Source organism: Jaculus jaculus, chromosome 2, assembly GCF_020740685.1.
Source record: "Jaculus jaculus isolate mJacJac1 chromosome 2, mJacJac1.mat.Y.cur, whole genome shotgun sequence".
NCBI classification, from domain to species: Eukaryota; Metazoa; Chordata; class Mammalia; order Rodentia; family Dipodidae; genus Jaculus; species Jaculus jaculus.
In genome coordinates, this window is record NC_059103.1 from 190667494 (window position 1) to 190684419 (window position 16926).

Consider the following 16926-nt stretch of genomic DNA (forward strand, 5'->3'; position numbering starts at 1 on the left):
ATAGGGCTGGAAAGATGGCTTAGTAGTTAAGGTAGTTGCCTACAAAGCCTAAGGACCCAAGTTTGACTCCCCGAACCCATGTAAGCCAGATGTACAAGGTGATGCATGCGTCTGGAGATCCATTGCAGTGGCTAGTGGCCCTGGTGTGCCAATTCTCTCCCTCTCTCTCTCATAAAAAAAAAAAAAAGCAAGAATAACAACAGAAAGTGAATTCCCAAGAAAATGAGAGGTCTTTTGCAGCATTAACATGGACAACATTCAGCAAATAAAGTAAAGTAATAAAAATTATTGTAACAATTTATATTATCGGTAGAAAATAAATTTCTTAATATTTCCTGGGGATTACAGGATACAGAAGAAAATCCCAAATGAATTTCCATGTTCTAATGTTGATACTAAAATTATTAAAAAATGTAGCTTGTTCTCTGTGGACAAATGATTTTGGTTTCTCTATTGGAGAAAAAGGATAGAAGGAGCTAAATTTGTCAAGTCCAGTCAAGATTGGGTTTAGTAGCCCAGACTTTGTGCTATATAACTGCATTCAAAATCCAGAAATACCAATTTGATTTAATCGAATGGAAGGCATGGCTTCAGAGAGTGCTGTGACCCTTTGGAAATATTTTCCTTATCGGTTATGAGCTGAAGTAGAAGGGACATTCGAGAATTTCCTGTCCGCCTCAGCCAAGATACTCTCTGTATAGATTTGTGCCACAACTTCCTTGATTCCCCGTATATGAGCCTGACATGGGATAGTTTACTATGGAATAGAGTGAGAAAATACAGATCATCTTGTGTTCTTTCCGTATTATTTTCAGGCTGCCAGCAACATTTCAACTGCACCTCTATAGTCTCAATTAAACAAGAATGTCCAAAAATATAGTTCAATTTACTTCTCATTAACCTATATAGCTGACAGGGTTATGAGCAAAATTAGCCCAGATGTCTAACTAAATGGTAGTTTATCAGCAACAGATTCTAATTGAAAGCTTCAGAAAAGAATGTTTGGGGAGGTGAATGGGACAGGAGCAGCAGGAAATGATTTTTAAAATTTTTTTTAAATTTTTAAACTACTACATTTTATTCAGAATTTACCAAGGAGTAGGGACGAGATAACACTGGGATAAAGTGGGAGAAGAGAGGCACAACACGTAGAGCCCAAAAGCCCATGTGGGCCACGTGTGGCTCAGGAGTCTATGACAGAGCTGAGGAAAAACAAACAAACAAACAAAAAAAACATGGAAGGAAAAGAGAAAAGAAAGTTCCTGAAGCTCCTGAGATGTGGGGAGTTCGAGGGGACAAAGAACCCATGCAGAGAGTAAGGGCTAGGGGGCCCTCCTGGTTGGGCCTGGGCTAGGACCTAGGCTGAGCCCATCCCAGCTGGGCCTAAGCCTGGGCCTATCAGCTCAGGCCCAGGTGACCTGAGAAACTCACCCACAGCTGGAATTTCCCAAGTGATAAGAGAGAGAGAGCCATCCCCTTGCAAAGGCATTTGTAACCTTAGGGTGGTGGGCTGTCTTTTGGCCCAGGTGAACCAGAGGACCAGCTGGTTGGTTAGGGATAAGGGCTGTCTCAGAAAGACATTAGCCCTGGCACCAAGTTCTGGGGGCTGAACTTGACCAACCAGTGTTTAAATCCTATGAAAGACCACCCTCCCAGGAGGGGTCCTGACTGTGGAAAAACAGTTCTAGGCAAGAGATAAGAAATCAGATCATATTTTATTTCTAGCAAGTGCAAAGTTTCCTGTCCTTTTTACCTTTAGGGGTCCAGTCACCCTAACTCTGCTGCCCCCTCCTTTCCCCCTCTTATGAGAAGATTGCTGTTAGAGGACAAGGGGCAGTGATGTCAGATCATTAACTATTTCCTGATGAATGGGGCATGAAGTTGTGACAGTTAGAGAGTCTCTCCCAGAGAGGGGAACTACTCTAAAGGACCCTAAAAGTGTACTGATTGGAGTGCCGGAAGATAGTCTTGGAAGAGAATGTTGGGGAGAAAGAATAAAAGTAAGGAGTTAATGAGAAGTGGGCCCACAGCGAACTGGTTTCCTTCAGGGTTGTCCTTCTTGTGGGCTTCTAGGCCTTGGGGAGCATTTGAGGGACCCCAGGTAGACAGAGTTGGATTGTCTCAGGATCATCTGAGCATGAAGTGGCTGAGATTTTCTTCCAGAGCTGTTCATCAAATGGCACAGCAGTATCTAACATAGTATGAATCTGTTTCTATATGGCTTGTAAAACACATGAGATATTAGCAGAGCTATCAGAAACATATGCACAACATTTAACCTTCATAATAGCCTTCCAGAGTGTACCTTTTAAAATTTGTCCTGGGGCTAGCCAGGACCAAAGGTTGGTACCATATAGCCACTGGGTACCATTAAAGGATGCGCAAATATAGTTTTGGTTTTAGTACTTATTTTAGGATGTCCTGGCACAAATTAGAAGAGATTTACCATTGTTTCCAGTATAAAGAAGTCTTTTGAGTTAAGTGACCTTTGGTCAGATATATTATATTTAAAAGTAATCCTTTTGATATCTATGGTTGTTTTTTCTTATTATAGAATTAGAACTATTAGAACTGGGGACAACATGTCTTAAGGCCTTGTATGTTTCCCCTCTTGGACACCTCTTGTTGTATTACTTAATAGGCCATTTATATATTTGAGGTATCTCTTTACCTTTGGTTATAAATTTCTCTCTGAGTGTTTAAGACCAAGCAGATAGCCAAAATTTAATCAAGGATTAATTTTGGAGGTCACTACTGGCTCTCCAAGGGAGACTTTAGGGACCCAGGAGTAGCCCTATAGTTTCTCCGGTGTTTTCTGTCTGTTAGAATGAGTCAGGGCCATACCACTTAGTCCAAGGAATAGTGATTTTTCTTTGATGGGGAGAAGGAGGCAGAACTTCTTCCATCTACAGAGAAATGTGATCACCCTTCCATCTCATTGTCCTTGAAGGACTTGTGGTGAGATGCCCATCATTCCAACAGGCAGATGAGTCTCCCATGTGTTGACTCCGTAACAATCCCATTGGCCACTTACACTACCTGTGCAGAAATCTCTTTCTTTCTACCCCAGCCAGAGGAGATTCCGAGGAGAAATGGGACCCAATTTCTCCACGTGTTAGAGAGAAGCTTTATCCCAGGTTTCCCTGTTACTGAATATCTCTGCCCAAATCTTATCATTGAAGGGTAATATTTCTAGTTTATTTTTCATGCAGTTTCCTCAGCCTCATCATGTGTACTTTTATTCTAACATGAAGTCAGTAGAGAAATCTCTTAGGAAACCACAACTATCAGTCAGCTTTCTTCTCTGAGCTCCAGTTTCTCCAAAAAAAAAAAAAAAATGTTTTATTCTTAAATTAACTGTGACAATTCCTTGCACATTTCCAAGGATTTGGAGAATAAGCAAATTGGGCCATGTAACTCAAGCTTGTCTGCTAGCTATATTTATAGAATCATTGATTTTTTAAAAAAAGCTAAACAAAATGGGTCAGTTTAATGGCTTGTATGCTGAGAAAGTTTGATGTATCTCCCTCAGGTGCACCTGGACTTGGGGGTTTCAAGAGTGTCATTGAGGTGAAGTCTTGCTTCTTCCTTCCATTTTGCTCTCCTCTGCTTTTCATCCTCAGCCAGGCCCTGTGAGCGGGCTGTAGTCAGATCCAGAGTGACATCCTTCCAGCTTCCTAGGCGATGAGAAAAGAGAACTCTTTTGCAATATTTCCAACAGAAGTCCAGGGGCTGAGTCACACTGGCCTGGTTTGGGTTTCCTCTAAATCTGTCACTGAGTGTACAGGCATAAAATAAACAGACTGGTTGGATATGGTTGTCTTCCACAACTCTCTCTGGTGGCAGTGACCAGGCAGAGTAGGATGGTACTCAACCTATCCAAACTGTAAGGACCAAGTCGGGGAGTGATGGACCCACAGAAAGAGGGATAAGGTTTAAGACAGGCAGACACAACACCCCTGCTGATTGTAAGTACTGGATGATTTTATGGCCAGCATGGAAGAAAATTGCCAGAACAAGGGTCTCCTAGGAAAGACTGAAAGAAAAATTGTTAATTATCCACTCATCAACGTCGATGATAGACTGTTAACTCATTAAGAGAGACTTTTAGTTGGTCTCGGTAACTCAGAACCTGTGAGAACCCGCCATAGCTCTGCGACTGTGTGGGGTCCTGTCTCTGAGTTGACTTGGTACTGAAGTTTGGTTATAGTGTTCTTCTTTGAGTTCATGTAGTTTTATGCCACAGAAGTCCAAATCCTGTGTTTCCTTACTAATCCCCATAACTTTGTAGACTGCTTAGAAAATGGTTCAAAGAATGTGTTTCTCAGTTTGCATGGTGAAATGTGATATCGTAGTAGACACTTAGCAAGGATAGAGAATTTCAGTGCACTGAGTGCCTACCTTCCTAGGACCAGGGCTAGAACACAGATCATATGGAACTGACTGTCCAAAGTGAACTTTCTGATACAGTGGCCGTGTGTTTGGAGACCAGGGTATTGACAGACCTGGGAGCAGATGCGTTATAGCCTCGCATCCTAGCAACACCACCTGCCCTTGGCTTGCGGTGCTCAGTAACTGTAAAAACAACACATTCTGGGAATCATGTTGGTGACATCATTATCAACACGATAGCAATCCAGAGAATGTAGTTTGCCTCTTCTAGAACGAATGCACAAACAAGACAATATCTCACCCTGTTTCAAAAAATAAAATAAAATAAATTAACTTCCTACTTTTGGTACAGGAGTTGAAGGAATTAGTCATCATCTGATCAGTTTAAGTTTTGTTTTCCTTGAAGGCCAAGCCAGTAGACTTGAACCACACATGCCAAAAGCAACATGGCTACACCCCCGTTCATGTCACCCTTCTTTGTTAGTATTGGGAATCAAACCAATACTACTTGCCATTAATTTTTAAGTGCCTGTTCCAGTTTTCCAAGGGTTTATAGACTTATTATTTTTAGCAGTAAAACCCATTAATAGTCTATTTCCAAATGTTTCCAAAGTGCATTGATATCTGTATGAAATAGGAAATGGCAGGAATGTATATTTCTAGGACAGAATCTCTGGAAAATTTCCAGAAAGCTGTGGTGTGCATTGAGCAATATAACTCAGGCACAGAATTCAGGAAATGCGTGCATTATGAACAGCTCATAGAGGATTCCAAGAAGCTCCAAAGGGCACTGAGGGGTCAGAAAGAAATGGTTATGGTGGTGTCTGAGCCTGGGAACTGATGATTGAACTTGGGCATCTGAGAAATGGAGCATTGGCCTTACTCATTTTACTTTCTTCACAGTAAGATATAATCTTACAAACATGGTAATGATATTTTAATTTGACAATATGCTATGCGAAAAATAAGTGAAATGCACATTATTTCATTGTCAACAGCTGTATTTTTTTTTTATTCACTACTGAGAATCAAGCCCAGAGTCTCACACATGCTAGACAAGCACTTTGCCACTGATGGGCACTTTCAGTCCTTTGAGCAAACATACTTATAAAGATTACGTTTAAAAAAGCTTACTTCTGAAATTCTTTTTTTTTTTTTTTTTTTCAGAGGTAGGGTCTCACTCTAGCTCAGGCTGACCTGGAATTCACTATGTAATCTCAGGGTGGCCTCAAACTCATGGTGATCCTCCTACCTCTGCCTCGCAAGTGCTGCGATTAAAGGCATGTACCACCAGGCCCTGCCTGAAATTCTTTAATACTGAGAACATAAAAAATAAGTATGAAATGTCATTTAGTAGATATTATGCTTTCTAAAGACCTTGAAGCTGAGGGTTGGGAGGCATATAAGATGTGATATTTAATGGGAAAACAATCACTGGATATGTAAGATCCTTACAAAAAGTTACAATACCGCAAACAAATAAAACTTACTCTGGGGGGTTTATAAATTATAGACCATTCCATTCAGTATCCTAGAAGAACTTCATCAAAAGTGACAGCTATTTAAAAAGTTCTTGGGCATGTTTTGCTTTTATCGTAGACACCCAAAAGCAGGAATCCACTGTGGGAGGAGGGGCAAACATGCATTGTTTCTACGGACTTCAGCCGGATTCCGAGTATAAAATCAGTGTTTACACAAAGCTCCAGGAGATCGAGGGACCCAGTGTGAGCATCGCGCAAAGAACACGTAAGTCAAGGGTGTCCTCTGCTGCTTCCCTTCACTGAGCAAGGGCAGCTTTCTACATGCTGCTTTGGATCCCAAACCACAGGGAAAGACTGGCTATTGCTGCCCAAGTATACATGCAGTGGACGTTTTGTTTTTCTTCTCCACCCTGTAATTCTTCACATATGTCCCTCTGCTGTTACCAGTGCATGCTTCCCATTTTCCATATGCTTGACGTGGTCTCTGAGGTCATAGGATGGCGCTGGGCTTGAAACAATGACTTACATTGAAGTCCAGATCCATAAGGAGCATTCGTGGTATGTGGGGTGTGGAATTGAGTCTAAGGACTGGGTCCTGACATTAAAGCCAAGCCATCTCACCACAGTCAGGAGGTGGGAGTGGAGCCAAATGGTTCCAGCTGGCTGATCCTGAAGTTTCTGCCCCTGAAGAGGCTCTTGTGCAATTTTTCCAAGTTTGCTCCAGATCTGATGCACGGCAGGGAAAGGCCAAGGAGAAAACTAAAGCACTTTTTATGCGTTCCCAAGAACCATCGGTGTCGCCTTCTTGGAACTGCTTTTAATCAAGAATTCCTTACCTGTAGGCCACACACATGAGGACGGGTTCAACTCTGGAGAGATGGCTCAGAGCTTAAGGCACGTGCTTAAAAGCCAAAGGACCCAGGTGTGGTTCTCCAGTACCCACATAAAGCCAGATGCACATGTGTCTTGAGTTTGTTTGCAGTGGCTAGAGGCTTGTCACACTCATTCTCTCTGTCTCCTTCTCTCTATAAAATAAGTAAATAGATAAGCAAATAAATAACTTAAATTTTTAAAAATGGCCAGACGTGTTGGTGCACACCTTTAATCCCAGCACTCAGGAGGCAGAGGTAGGAGAGTCGCCATGAGTTCGAGGCCACCCTGAGACTACTTAGTGAATTCCAGGGCAGCCTGAGCTAGAGTGTAACCCTACCTTGGGGAAAAAAAAAATAATTTTAAAAAGGTTTTACTTGTAGTGAATGTAAGGGGGACATTGGAAGGCTTCTCTTAGTATCTGTAACAGACTTCAGGTTGCTAAAGATTTGTGACTGGATAGGTGGTGGGTGATGGGATTTCTGGGTGGCCCCACTGTTGTGTGCATGGCATTCAGAAAGAACTACACAGGCATCAATCTTTCAGCCTCTCTAGCCGCCCAGAAAGAAATCATCAGTGTGTTCCCTTAAAAAAATAGATGGTGGGCTGGAGAGATGGCTTAGCGGTTAAGCGCTTGCCTGTGAAGCCTAAGGACCCCGGTTTGAGGCTCGGTTCCCCAGGTCCCACGTTAGCCAGATGCGCAAGGGGGCGCATGCGTCTGGAGTTCGTTTGCAGAGGCTGGAAGCCCTGGCGCGTACATTCTCTCTCTCTCTCTCCCTTTATCTGTCTTTCTCTCTGTGTCTGTCGCTCTCAAATAAATAAATAAAAAATTAAAAAAAAAGATGGTGAAAATATAATAAACTGACTCATCTATTTTTTAACACAGAGACTTCATTTAGCATTTATAACATATATGTATTTAAATTTTTATTTATTATTTATTTTCAAGGAGAAAGAGAGAGAGAGAGAGAAAGAGAACAGGCATGACAGGGCTTCTTGCCACTGCAAACAAATTCCAGAAGCATGTGCTACTTTGTGCATTTGGCTTTACATGGGCACTGGGGAATCAAACCCAGGCTGCTTTGCAAGCAAGCACCTCTGACTGCTGAGCCATGTCTCCAGCTCCCTTATACATGTGTTTTTGAGGGATAATTTACATACTATACTCTAAGTGTGACTTAAGCTCCAACTCCATGATTCTTGGTGTCCTTGAAGAGTCATGTAGTCATTACAACTATCCAACTTCAAAACATTTCTATTAACACTGGAAAAAATAAAAATAAAAAAGCTTTTCTCCCCATACATAGTCTACCTCCTGCCACTCTTAGCCCAGGATGTGTTCTTCATTTTATATTTTCTTTTCCTGGACATTTCATATGAACTCAAATACACAGTAGGTAGTCCTTGTCATCTGGAATATTTCATTCATATTGTCAAATTTATTGTTTCTTTTTTTTAAATTTTTATTTATTTGCAAGCAGAGAGAGAGAGAGAAGAGAAGAGAGACAGTCAGAGAGAGAATGGGCATGCCAGGGCCTCCAGCCACTGCAAACAAGCTTCAGACACATGCGCCCCTTGTGCATCTGGCTTACGTGGGTCCTGGGGAATGGAGCCTAGGTCCTTTGGCTTCACAGGCAAATGCCTTAATGGCTAAGCCATCTCTCCAGCCCCTTATTGTTTCTTTTCATTGCCGATTAGAATTCCACCTTCTGATTATAGGCCATAGGATTTTGAAGTTAATATGTCTTTGACAGTGAAGGAAAAACAGAACAACCAGGAAGAATTTAGGCCAGGGAGAAGCCGTGCCGCCCGCCCTGGAGGAACTTGAACTCCATGTATGAGGCAGTCTTTTCCTGGATGGCTATGAACAATTGTTCAGCCTCTAGGCTCTCCACTTCTCTCCCAGTCTGGCACATCTGGGTGGGGTGGTCCCCCTGGGTCAGCCCCTTGAGTCCTCGAGCAGATTGGGTCTCTCTCCCTTATACACCTAGTTCATCGTAGTTAACGATAAAGGGCTCACCCTGTGCGTAATCAGTGGTCCATCCTCCTGGCCCTGTTCTCCAGGCTCCAGCGCTCCTGCCCCCTGCGAGCTGGCTTTACCCAGCCTAATCAGGGGTGGGGGAAGGGAATTCCTCGCCCGTTTTGGCCGCTTGCCCTGTGGTTCTTCACCTGGACACCAGCCTAGCTCTTAGGGTTCACCTGGGCATTTTTCTGCTTGCCTCTGACTTGTATGTTGTTTCTGGATGTCTCTTCACTCTGTTCCATGTATGGTTTTTCTCTGCACTCCAGGCCTTTACTATCTACTCTTCTTGGCTCTCTTGGCTGTCTCTGGGCACTGGACTCTCCTCATCCCTGCTGTGGAAGCTCGTTCCCCTTCCAGTCTGGCTGGGAAGAGGGGAAAAGAATTTCATTTCTTTGGGACACTTTCCTCTCTTAATTTTGGGTCTTTTCTTGCTTGTTCTGCTATATGTGTGATCTTTCTTTAAGCCCTCACTCCTTCATTGTCCTGTTTCTTCGCTTTTTCTTGCACCCCCATGTGAGTGAGTGTGAGTGTGAGTGTGAAGGGCTGGAGGCGCCTGTGTTTTGTTTTGTGTGTGTGCACGTGTTTCTTCTGTATCTTTTGGTCTGGGCTCTCATGTTTTGCCTTCCGTGTGTGTGTGTGTGTGTGTGTGTGTGTGTGTGTGTGTGTATGTGTGTGTGTGTGTTCTCTTCATGGGCTTTTCTCTTGGTTGTTTCCCTAATTCTCCCATCTTCTTTTTCTTTTTCTTTTTTATATTTTTTATTAGTTATGTACACAGTGTGTATACAGCCATGTTGGTACCATCGTTAGCCTCCTCCCTGTCCTCCCCCCTCTGAAGGGACCCTCCTTGTTGGGCAATGTGGGTCATGCATTGTGGAGTTAGCCATCAGTTATGGGTAAGAGATGGTGCCTCTGTACATAATGTCCCAACTTATAGCTCTGACATTCTTTCTGCCCCCTCTTCTGTGAATTTCCCTGAGCCATGATGGGTTTGTTTTAGGTCTACTTCAGTGATGAGTTATTGGGAGTCTCTGTGTCTCTGGATCTCTTGTTTGGTCAGCATTGAGTGTTCTCTGTGTCGATCTCCTTCACCCTTGTGCTGGTACCAGGTTCACCAAGAAAGCAGCACTCTTGCTCATTTCCCCAGTTACTCTTGGTTTCAGCTAGGACCCTGGTGAGGCACGATGGGCCGATTCTGTCCTCAGAATCTGCGTGTATCTGGCTGTCTCCTTTTTCCATCTGAGCAAAAAGTGGAATTTGCTTCTGATCTGAGTCTTTTGAGCCTTCATCTAGATACCAGTTCTCTCAAAATATATCTCACAATTCATAATTTCTCCCTAAATAAATAAATCTAATAAATAAATCTAATAATTTGGAATCTACCCCTCCGAGACTCTGTTTTCTCATTTCTTTGTTAAAATGCAAGAACCCAAAGGCTGGGGTTCACAGGCCCTGAGTCCCCCTAAATCCTGCATCAATAGTATAAAAGACAGAGCACAAGAACAGTTTTTGCTCAGAGTGGGCAGATGGCTTGCTGTATAAAAGCATTTGCATGTAAAGCCTCCCCAGCTCCCACACAAAGCCAGATGCACAAAGGGACACATGTGTCTGCAGCTCATTTGCAATGGCTGGAGGCCCTGGAGTGCCCATTCCTCTCTTTCTCTGCTTACAAATACATAAATAGAAATATATTTTTTAAAAAATTCTTCATTCTGTCTTTCTTAAAATAAATAAATATTTTAAAAAGAAATAAAGGGCTGGAGAGATAGCTTAGTGGTTAAGGCGCCTGCCTGCAAAGCCAAAGGTCTCCGGTTCAATTCCCCAGTACCTAAATAAGCCAGATGCACAAGAGGTCACAGGCATCTGGAGTTCATTTGCAGTGGCTAGAGGCCCTGGCATGCTCATTCTTAGTCTCTTTCTTTTCTTTTCTTTTTTTTTTTTAATATATGTTTTTATTTATTTGTGTGTGTGAGAGAGAGACAGAGAGAGAGAACGGGCACACCAGGGCCTTCAGTCACTGTAAACAAACTCCAGACACATACACCATCTTGTGTATCTGGCTTACGTGGGTCCTGGAGTATTGAACTGGGATCCTTTGGCTTTGTAGGCAAACGCCTTAACTGCTAAGCCATCTCTCCAGTCCCCTCTTAGTCTCTTTCTCACTCTGTCTCTTAAAATAAATAAATATTCTTTAAAAAAAAAAAAAGATTTCTTGTTCTATCTCTTTCTAGCACTGTGATTTTGGGCAACTCAAACCTCCCAATTTCTTTTTGTTCTTCGATAAAATTAAATATCTACTCTCTTACCACCAATGGTAGTAAAGATTCAGCAAAAAATAATACTGTAAAGATTCAGTAAAGTAACCTTTAACCTGTTGGGTAAAGTGCTTGCCTTGCAAGTGTGATGACCTGAGTCCAATGCCCAGTCCCACATAAGTGCTGGGTGGGGTGATGCATATCTGTGTGTCCAGGGCAGAAGTGACATGGACAGCGGGATCCCGGGAGCTTGCTTGTCAGGTAGTTTAGCCTAGTTAGTGAGATCCAGGCCAACATGAGATTCTGCTTCAAAACTGCAGACAGTATATTTGAAGATGACATCGGAAGTTGTCCTCTGGTTTCCCCGGGCTTCTACACACACACACACACACACACACGCACATGCATGCACACACCACGTACACAAGTAAGCACCTTTTCAAGAGCTTTCCAACTTGGATCTCACTGACCAGGTGCTTTTTGTCATGCCCATTGTTATCTTCTTGGAAGTCATGAGCTTATGGCTGCAAAGCTAGCTCTCACCACCACACACGTTTTCTCTGGACATTTTAGTTTCTTTCAAATTTTAAGATATGATTTTGAAAATCGCAGATATCTTGCAACATATAGTCTGTGTAGCCTTATCGTGCCAGCTTGTTGGAAACAATTATATGATGCTCTTCTTCAGACAGATCATATGCTCGCAGGTTTGTAGGCTAAGTCCTGTGTTCATACTCACTGCTTGCTTGACCTCTAAGCACCTTTGCATTTGGGGCCACTGGTCTACTTCAGTCCTGACTTCAGTCCCACAACTGTTAGCCACCAATCCAGGGTTAACTCCAGTTGGACTAGCTCTGTTTGGTGCACATATTTTCCTGATGTTAGAGGCATCTGTCTTCTCGTAGCTGCCATCCCTTGGCTCATGTCCAGCCTCCTGAAGCAATGCAGAACATGACTGTTCATCTACTAGGTGATAGCCCTTCACATGCTGCAAGACAAGGACCATCTGTATGCTGCAGAGAAAATATAAACACGTGAAACCAGTGAGGAAAAATTACTACAAAGTCCCAAAGTGCTTCTATGTCAGGCAGTTCTCAGACCAGTGAGCACAGAGTAGTTGACACTTATGGATGAATTACCCAGAATCCATTTTCTTGTTCACCTGCCTTTCTTGGATCTGTTCTAATAAAAGTTTATTTGCAAAAGTAGGTTGCGGCTACGTTTAGTGTGTAGGTAATGCTTTGTTGAACTCTGATTTAGGGAGCAATACACCCTCTGGGTAGAGGTGCCCCGAGATCCTTGGCCAGATGTTCCGCTCAAGCACATTATAATGGCTGCCATAGTTGCCCATTAATCTGGTCCTGGGCTTTATGCACTGAATTTGGATATATCTCAACTTTTTTTTTTTTAATTTTTATTTATTTATTAGAGAGCGACAGACACAGAGAGAAAGACAGATAGAGGGAGAGAGAGAGAATGGGCGCGCCAGGGCTTCCAGCCTCTGCAAACGAACTCCAGACGCGTGCGCCCCCTTGTGCATCTGGCTAACATGGGACCTGGGGAACCGAGCCTCGAACCGGGGTCCTTAGGCTTCTCAGGCAAGCGCTTAACCGCTAAGCCATCTCTCCAGCCCCTATCTCAACTTTTTACATTAAAGAAGATGCACCATTGTAAGGACATTATTTCCTCATGCTCAAAATGAATAAAGCTAGCTTCGGAAGCATTCTGTGGTGAGCTCAAGAAAGTTTTACAATCCTAATCTTAGTCCTAAAATTCTCTCTCAACCTCTCGCCCTCTCTCCCTCTGTGTGCATGTGTGCGTGTGTGTTTCTACCATTTGGAACCTTTTAGCACCAAAGATGACCTTTACAAAATAACAGTGGTATGTGTATTTATTACAGTGCAGCAGACGTGTCTAATGTATATTGTTGATTTCTCCCCCCCCCACTTCCTTCATTTCTAGAAGTTGCACAAATACCCATCTATAGTTTTTATTTATTTGTTTATTTTTATTTTTTGGTTTTTGAGGTAGGTTCTCACTCTAGCTCAGGCTGACCTGGAATTCACTCTGTAGTCTCAGGGTGGCCTCGAACTCTTGGCAATCCTCTTACCTCTGCCTCTCGAGTGCCGGGATTAAAGGCGTGTGCCACCACACCTGGCTTATAAATACCCATCTCTATAACTGTAATTTCCTTCAAGAATTCTTTTATATTACTCATAAATGGAATCATACCATGTGTTCTATGAGTAGCTTTCTTTCTTTCTCAGAATGATTAGTCAGACATTTTTCCATACCATAACATACAATTACCTCATTCTTTCATGTTGAATTGTTTCATTTAAATAATTTTATTTTATTGGATCTTCAGAATTAGAAAAGAGCTTAAAATTTATCTCTTCCAGTGAAAGACTTCTCTTTACAGTATCTGTCTGAGTGTTAATATTTCTAGCTGTTGGTTGCTTACTATTTCTTGAAGCTGGAATCTCCTTGGAAACCCAAGTAGTAGACTGGGTTAATTAGAAGAATGCTCTATTTTTCTGTCTTTTTGTTTTTCAAAACAGGTTTTAGTTTTATTAGAAATATAATTTGATTATTAAAGGCAAGTAATCCTATGGCTATAAGCATATAACAATCTGGAATCTGGATGTTAAAGATCAAAAAGGAAAATAACTTTAGCAAAAAATGATTTTTTATTTTCTATTTTTTTATTAATTAGTTTTATATACAGTCTATTTTTCTTAAATCTTTGGTATCAAGAATTAATAGAAATTAACACCCATTGAAATAATCTTTTATGTTTACTTGATGGCACCATGACTTCTTGGTGCGTCATTGTGTGAGATAGCATAAGAATCACTTTTTTCATTCAACTGTTCCCAGGTCTTTTAACAAAACCACACCTCTGCATAATATGTAGGAAGACTTCTCACCTAACATTTCCAGTACAAACAGACCTGAAGACACTGCAGTCCTTCCCTGTTTACTTGGTCCTGGGAACTGAAAGACATTTTTCAAATGCAGGTTGAACAGCCTAGAGTGAATCAGACTCCATTGGTAACAAACATGCTGGGACAGGTGGGGGAAGGGTAAAAGTGCCATGAAACAAAGATTAATGGTCAGTGTTTAGTTAGCTGAACGAAAATTTGGTTAATTATATGTGTGAAGCTCGCCAGAGGTTACATCTCAAATGCATTGTAGGATTTCTGCCTTAAATTAACATCAGAACCACTTTGTAGTTGGCAGTTTGATTGCAGTGACTCCTTCTTGGTGACTGAGATGGGGCAGAATGGCATTTCAGGCCTTTGGTGTATGGATAAAAGAATGGAGTCAGTATTTATAGACTGTGGCTAATTTATAGCAGCCATTAAATTTTCAATGAAGGTAGTTACTGAAAACACTGATGCCCTTGAATAGGGATGGCTGAGTTGCCTCCTTCATAACTCATTCCTGCTCTTTCTCCCTCTCCTTTACAGAATCTCCTCCTACTCAGCCACCAACTTTTCCTCCAACCATTCCACCTGCAAAAGAAGGTAAGAGAATAATGCAATGACCGTGATTTTAGATACAGAATTTCTGTTGGTTTTGTTGTCTATGCAGTAAACTCAAAAAAGTATTAATGAAAGACATTTACTGTCCTACCTAATTTTCTCCTTGATATAGATGCTTATCAAACCATGGTATGATTGTAAAGAATCCATCTAATAATCAATTCTTTATGTAGTGGATTTTTCTGACAGAATTGTTTAATATTGATTTTATGGAAACCCTCAGAGCAAATGTTCATTTTGAAAGAATATTTACATGTATTTTTGAAATCAAGTGCACTGGCTTTCCTGTTTACCCCTGAAATAACCTCTCCTGGTTCTTGTATCATTTTCAGATCTGTTCTTTAGCAACATGTACTGGAGGTAGTGGTAATTTTTTTTTAAATGCCTCCCAACAAAGTAGCAATTATTACATCATTTTTGTCCCATTAATGAGTGTTTATTAGCCCTGACTTCATTCTCAAAGCTCTGGTGCTAGGCATAAGGAATATAACCACAATAATATATGGCTGCTGCTCTCTTCTTATTTTCAGTATCAAAAGAGAATTAGGTGCCAGGCATGGTGGTACAAGCCTTTAATCCCAGCACTTGGGAGGCAGAGGTAGGAGGATCACCGTGAGTTTGAGGCCACCCTGAGATTCCATAGTGAATTCCAGGTCAGCCTGGGCTAGAGTGAGACCCTACCTCGAAAAACAAAAACAAAAAGAGAGAGAGAGAGAGAGAGAGAGAGAGAATTAGGTGCTTATGTAGATAATGACAGTCAAGGGTTGGAGGTATACGAGAGAGATTGCAGGATGATAGCCCGGGAATGAGAGCAACGAGTGCTGCCTCAGGTAGACGTCTCATAAAGGACGGGAAATATGATCCACCTTTGAAGAACAAGCTGGAAAGAGAAATAACAAGGACGAGTAGTGCTCAACATCGTGTGTGCGAAGTTTAGAATGTGTTCAGGGAACTGTAAAGGCTTTAGTACAACGGGAGAGTTATGAGGGCTTATGTGAGGGAGTTTGGATTTTGTCCTTTTTGGGGGGGGGTGGCTTTGTCTTTAGGAAGTAGAATGCTATCTAAAGTTTGCCTAAGGTAAGGGTGAACTGATAAAAATCTGTCAGAAAGTTAACTTCTTTTGTGGAATGGAGGGAATGAACTAGAGGGAAGGGAAGAGAAAGACTGAACATGTAGGTGGAAGGTTGGATTGGAAGAATTCCTCCATTCATCTTGCATTTTGAATTATTTATAATATACCAGAGGCACTATATAAAAGGGTGTTTTCCTTACTGTATGGAAGCTTGGAGGCAGCGGAGTAGAAAGGTCAAGGAATGAAAGAGGCAGTGGAAATCAGTAACGAAGCACAGCGCCTGTCCTGGCAAGGCATGTGACGTCTTCTCTGGCCAACCAGCTCGCCAGTCTTGTTTCCCAGACTATGTGATGTAGTTGCAAAATGGCATAACTTGTGGACTGGGAATTGTTCAGTGGTTAAAGGCACTTGTTTGCAAAGCCTACTGGCAGGAGTTCAGTTCCCCAGTACCCATGTGAAGCCGGTGCACAAAACAGTGCATGCCTCTGGAGTTCATTTGCCATGGCTAAAGGTCCCGGAGCACACATATTCTCTCTGTGTCTTCATAAATAAATAACCATTTTAAAACTGCGTTAACTCAGGTGACCTGGATCTGTGTTATTCTATCCGGTTCACTTTACCTGGAACGTGAGACTTCTTCATCTGTCACCTTCTCTAGTCTCAATGTCAATGATTATTCTCACTACTGGAACTGAAAACAGAATGTTGATTGATAAAGTTACTAATTAGGCATTTCTGATGCAGACATTACAGAATGCTCCAAGGGTGGAGTCTTCTTATACATAGCTGAAGGTGGACATCGTCCTGTAAACATGTATGGATGTTCATGGAAGGCATGAGGGTTGAGAAGGTCTGAGGGAGTAAGGATGGACAAAGTGGGAACCCTGGTTTTGGAATTTTCTTTTTTTGTTGTTGCTTGTTTGTTTTAATTTTAATTAATTAATTTGACAGAGAGCATGAGGGGGAGAGAGAGAGAGACAGAGTGAGGGAGAGAGAGACAGAGGGAGAGAGAATGGGTGCACAGGGCCTCCAGCCACTCTAAACAAACTCCAGGTGTGTGCGCCCCCAAGTGCATTGGGCTAACGTGGGTCCTGGGGAATCGAACCTGGGTCCTTTGACTTTGTAGGCAAATGCCTTAACTGATATTCCATCCCCTCCAACCCTGGTTTTGGAATTTTCATCTTGGGGGTTTGGTGGTGGAGTTTTTAAAATGTGAACACATTTCATTTTGAGCCGTATTTGTGCTGAGTGTAGTTATTTTAAGGGCATATAAATATTTATTATCAAA

General features: G+C 42.0%; 1 protein-coding gene across 5 annotated transcripts in view; it reads left to right on the forward strand.

Moving 5' to 3' along the window:
• The window catches only part of Col14a1 (collagen type XIV alpha 1 chain), a 252858-nt gene that overhangs the window by 143592 nt on the left and 92340 nt on the right, over positions 1 to 16926 (forward strand). For all 5 annotated transcript variants that reach the window (XM_045144601.1, XM_004661366.2, XM_045144602.1 and 2 more), the window contains exons 24-25: positions 5992 to 6138; positions 14492 to 14548. In XM_045144601.1, coding sequence (XP_045000536.1) covers positions 5992 to 6138; positions 14492 to 14548 — 204 coding nt within the window. The remainder of the gene's footprint in view (positions 1 to 5991; positions 6139 to 14491; positions 14549 to 16926) is intronic.